Below are 5577 nucleotides of genomic sequence, written 5' to 3' on the forward strand. Positions count from 1 at the left end.
CATAAAATGTTTTGGTATCAAATTGCCGGATAGTCCGAGAGCTATGATTTTGCTCTCTAACTATATTCTGGCTGAAATTACATTTTCCATAGATTTTGTTTATTACATTTAGTACAGACACCCTTATTTCTATTTCTTTTGCATGATGAACTTCGAGTCTTAAACAATGAGTCAAATTGACTCGCAATCTAGTGTTAAAACACGAATTCGAAGTTCCATTTAGGAATCAAAGAATCAAGATTGAGAAATACAGCCGTATCGTCAATGCAATTTCCGCGATGCAATTGAAACGCGCTGTGAAAGGCCAGAAATAAAGAAAGGGATTTATTAAACACTGAAAAAGGCGCGCTTTCGCGGCGATTGTTCCGAGCATGGGTTCACATGTACCACGAACAAGGGGCTTCCTCTGTCTGGTGAACTTGGATCAACGATTAACGTTTAATAATGCTTGTGAAACCGATGAGAAAACAAAGAGCCGACACTTTCGAACACCGCCAGTACGTACTCTTAATGCACTTTTGTATTTGACCATATTTAACGTTCAAACGTATTCACTTTTCCCATTATCCTCGTTTTGGCATTGTTCACACGTCTCTGTTTTATTCTACTAATTCTTTAGACTGGCTTCTAACTTGAATTGATTCGATCGATTTTTGATTTTCTATCATGTATTTTTTAATACACAAGTTGAGTGATAAGAAATATTCATTGATTGGAAGCTTAGCAGAAATTATTTGTGAGAACTCGAGGATTCATTTAATGATTTTCACGTAATTAACTGATACATGATATATAAAATTATCCAATGTCAAAGTTCATTATAATGAACGTTACTTACATACTTAAAGAGAAGGTCAAATAAGTTTCTGTAGAAACCTGTTCCCCTGCAGTCAAGTTTAATCCAGTATGCTTCTCTTGTTTCGTGGAGAACGTTCATATTCTCAATTGTGTGTTAAACGCAAAAGTAAACTGTTACAAGAGCAGCTCCTTACAAGTTCATTTACATCATTCCCAGTAGAAGTCTGTTCCAGGAAGCGTTTTAGTGAAATACTGCGTGATGTCTTTATTTATTGAAAGAATAATTTCATCCTTCGCGAGATGAGATACGAATTCCTGGAGGCAGTGATTGCATCTGGCAGAGATAAATATAATACATTAAAATGCATGAACTTTGAAGTCGAATAGTTTTTACGTTACTGCGAACAGATTATTAGATCTTGCGAGAGTTTCGTCGGATCGGTGAGAGACGGACGACTTGTGGGAATGAAAGAAGGAGAGAGGGTATAAAAATCGTCGGAATGCAGTTACTTTCATTTATGGCCTAATCCTTCGGACTCGACCGCGGCGTTACCCGAGGTTGCACCGTTAGTCGAGTGTATCGCGCGGTTTGCGCTGTATTAAACCGTTTTCGGATCGAATTAGGCCCCCTTTATTCTCATTAAAATATCCCGGTCGCTTTCAATTAACCTGCACCGCCTCTATCCACTCGACTGGCACCTGACAGATTTATGAGTTACAGGGAACCATCGCCAGTATTCAATTATCCCGTAACGATGAAAACGTAGCGGAACCGAGCAGATTCTTTGATATCTCAGTTGAAATTTTCATTTTACTTTATATAACGATTATACGTGAACTATAAATTTTATGCATTTACAGGTAAATAGCGCGTGCAGAAGATATTAAAAAATTCATTGAATGTTCAAAGATACAGGGAACCATCGCCAGTATTCAATTATCCCGTAACGATGAAAACGTAGCGGAACCGAGCAGATTCTTTGATATCTCAGTTGAAATTTTCATTTTACTTTATATAACGATTATATGTGAACTACAAATTTTATGCATTTACAGGTAAATAGCGCGTGCAGAAGATATTAAAAAATTCATTGAATGTTCAAAGATAAACGAAATATAAAAAATGAAATACATAATATAATTTTTAAAATACAAACTAAATTCCTATTTGAATTAAATTTTTACAAATGGCTTATTTTGCTAGTTGTAAGACTTTATTTAACTTTCGTGAAATGATTTCTCTCTCTCTCGCTTGAATGCACAGCAACAGGTGGTTTTCCATGCTCGTTTCCCGAGCGCTATTTAGTTTACAATTGATAACGCGTGACAAGGAGAGAAATCGTTCCATGGCCCTGAACTTTTATCGAGAAAGTCGTCCTCGGTCGACGCTGTGTCTCCTCTCATTCTTTTCTCGCGGTTTTCCTCGGAAACCTGCTCGTTTCTGTTTTCCAATTCCAGTAACTTTGTGCAATGCCGTTGTTCTCTGCCAAGCCTTTCGACACCGCCACTTTGCCTCGTTTCGTTCTCTTAATGTTTAATGCAATGATACAAGGTATAATGGAGACTCATTCATATAAAAAAGTATTGTTGATTTTAATTTTGCTGAGTCGTAAATTTAACATTGAATCTCTCGTCTGAGGAGATATTGCCGTGGGAATTGTATTAATCGCGGAACTTTTCTCGGGTGAGAATAACAAATTACCGAATAAATTATTCATTACGTGAAGCCGTACTCTCTCTCTCTCTCTCTCTCTCTCTCTCTCTCTCTCTCTCTCTCTCTCTATCGTGATAAAAACCCAGTGGATCTTCGTTATTGAAGATTTCCACGAAGAAGCCTTGTTAACGATCGGACGAAATAATGTTCTCATCATCGTTATTCTACTTTTAATTAGATATGGGAATTGGTGGACAGCAAGACGGGTTATCTAACTAGGAGTGGATTATACAAGGGCCTTGCTCTGGTTGCGTTCGCCCAGCAAGGAAAGCACCCAAGCGACAAACTTCTGGAGAACTCGGAGTCTCAAGGTTTGTCAACCTCAGAACAGAAACTGCATTCTATTATTAATATTCTGTTTATATGTCCCAATTTCTGTTCGTCACTTTTCTATAATATTATGTATAATCTTAAGCCGTATGATCTCTGCCAACAGTTTAAGATATGTATTAGAAAGGTGTGTCTTGATGATAATTACAGGATCTTCTTGGGGTTCCACTTATTTTTCTCAGTCATAAGGAATTTTTAACGCATAATTTCTAATATTCTAATACATACTTTTGGAATTTTTCTATTGGACTGTACGTGACTTGCAACTATCTATATGTCGTAAATGTTAAAATTTCAATGTTTTGTAATTGTTTTTATGTAAGGGTTTATACAACCTTAAAAAACTATGTGCGTAATGCCGCTGTAATAGCTAGTAACTGTTAAAATTTCAATGCTTTGTCATTGTTTTTATGTAAGGGTTCATACAACATTAAACCAGATAGTAAAAATAGTGACGTGAAATTGGAACATTTACCATACCTCACTTGATTGTAAAAATGATTAGGTATAATATTTTCAACACTGGAGAGATCCGCTTCACCGACCGCTTTTATTGATTCGCTGACGCGCTTTCTGTTTCTGATAATGCAAGATATGATTAATGACATTCGCGAATGTCCGGTGGTAAAAGAATTCGCTGTTTAATGGCATCACTAGCTCATACAAGTTTTTTTTTATCGCGAGGAACTATCACGAAAGAGGTTCGCCGGAAGTGCACCGTTCTTTCGACAATCTACTCTCCCGTCGTTGCGAACGCGATTCATATTCATGCTATTCACGGTCGAGATTAAAGTAAGCCGTACAATATTTAAAATGTACAAACGGAACTCTTTAAATTGCTTTCCCTAATTTATTTAATAATAAATATTTGTTATGTTCAGTTGTGAATTAGAACACGTATTTTGTTCATTGCCAAATTGATTGTACTATCATATTTTAATAACTTTCCTACGTACATAATTCTAGTTACTAGTTGCGATTAAACTTCGCTGTGTAATTTGTACATAATTCATGAGACCTGGCTACATTCCATTTGCATCGTCCATACCTGTATTTAATCATGATTAATTCTAATTGCTTTGAGTTCGAACAACTGCGTTTATCAATTTTCTGTCATGAACTTCGAAAAAAAAAGTTCGATTAATTTTGTTGAAAATTCAAGTATAACTGCTTTTCACAAGTGCTGCTCGAAGCGTTTTGCTAATTACTATACCACGTACGTACGTGAAATCGCAGAAATAAAAAGGTCAACAAGGAGGAGCACTCGGACCGCAGTATTATCAGCACGCAGCAGATTAACATAGATCAAGAAAGATTTCTCCGGTTTAGAAATTACGACTCGACGTCGATTATTATCTTTCACAGGAGAAATAATAATAACAGATAAAACTAGCTCGCGTTTTAACTGCACGCGATGCAATGATCCCACGAATCTAACTTCGCATTGTTAATTGTACGTAATATTTTAGTACCGATTTTTCAAGCCTCGTAAATGGTTGTCAAGGTTGCTTTTTTATTGTTGATAGAATTACCTGTGCCTGCGCTGGGTGACCTCTCCGAAGTGACACTTCTAGCGCAAAGGTTGCATAAGGGGAGTAATCCGGCGAAATTGAATCTCACTTACTCCGATATATGCAACCTGGACACGATAGAAGTGAACCTGGTTCCTGAGAAGAAAGGGATATTTTTGAAACACGTCGAATACCAAGTGACCAGCAAGAGATTTAACTCTGTCGTTTATAGACGTTACAACGACTTCGTGTCGTTGCACGAACTTCTCCTAACGAGATTCCCCTACAGGCTGATACCGAAGTTGCCACCGAAGAAAATAGTGGGAGGTAAAGTTTTCAATAATCTGTAAATGTTAAGTCGAAACAAGCGTTATAGATATTTTAATTGACGATTAAATTTCTCTAAGTACCATTGGAATATTTCTTAATGAAGAATTAAAATTCAATCGTCAATTCGTATTTCTTGCAATAAAACTAATTTAAGTGATTCTATTCATAATTAGTCAAATCTGACACCAAACGTTAATTGCCAATTTGTATTTCGATTGAGTGAAAGATTTGATCATTTATTTGGAACCTTATGATTGCGTTTTCAGCGGACTCGCAATTTCTCGAAGAAAGAAGACGATCCCTTTTAAGATTCCTAACTGTGATCGCCCGTCATCCTGTGGTTAGCAAAGATCACATCGTGCAATTCTTTTTCACGTACACCGGCGAGGAGACGCAACACAAAATCCGGGAGGTGTTCAGGCGAGTGCCGGACGAATTCGCAACGTCCGAGTTATCGTCGAGGGCGAAGGAACTGGTTCCGCCGGAAACGTTAACCGAATTCGCGAACAGTCGCGATCAAATCCGGGTCATACTGCTCGGTATATCCCGGCTGAAGAACATCGCCGACTGTTTGGCAATCAGATCGCATAGTTACGGTGTTGACATGGCAGAACTGGGCACGCAGTTGAGTAATTTAGCCTCGGAGCCTCACGGCACCACGACGTGGGTCACCGGTGGATCCACCATTTGGCAAGAAATGAAGAAAGGCTTCCATATAATTTCGAAGTAAGTGGAGAATATCTGAGTTGTATGAGCCTTTAAGGATGTATTGGCTATACAGTCAATCCCAAAAGTTTATGTACCTTAGAAAAACGCATTTCCTATAATTAAAAAGAAAACGTCGGAAGAACGAAGCTAATACATAGTTACGTGCTAAAAAGTATAGAAGGAAAT

At 37.6% G+C, this 5577-nt stretch overlaps 1 protein-coding gene across 3 annotated transcripts in view; it reads left to right on the plus strand.

Annotated features, from left to right (window-relative positions):
- The window catches only part of LOC108625139 (sorting nexin-8), a 14469-nt gene that overhangs the window by 6079 nt on the left and 2813 nt on the right, over positions 1–5577 (plus strand). For 2 of the 3 annotated variants that reach the window (XM_018024904.2, XM_018024903.2), the window contains 3 exons: positions 2691–2823; positions 4369–4680; positions 4950–5409. In XM_018024904.2, coding sequence (XP_017880393.1) covers positions 2691–2823; positions 4369–4680; positions 4950–5409 — 905 coding nt within the window. Of the gene's footprint in view, positions 1–52; positions 498–2690; positions 2824–4368; positions 4681–4949; positions 5410–5577 lie in introns of those variants that run through there. The other variant, XM_026813642.1, reaches the window with a different exon arrangement.

The sequence above is a fragment of the Ceratina calcarata genome, unplaced genomic scaffold, assembly GCF_001652005.2.
Source record: "Ceratina calcarata isolate Rehan_Ccalc_2016 unplaced genomic scaffold, ASM165200v1 scaffold347.2, whole genome shotgun sequence".
Classification (NCBI taxonomy): domain Eukaryota; kingdom Metazoa; phylum Arthropoda; class Insecta; order Hymenoptera; family Apidae; genus Ceratina; species Ceratina calcarata.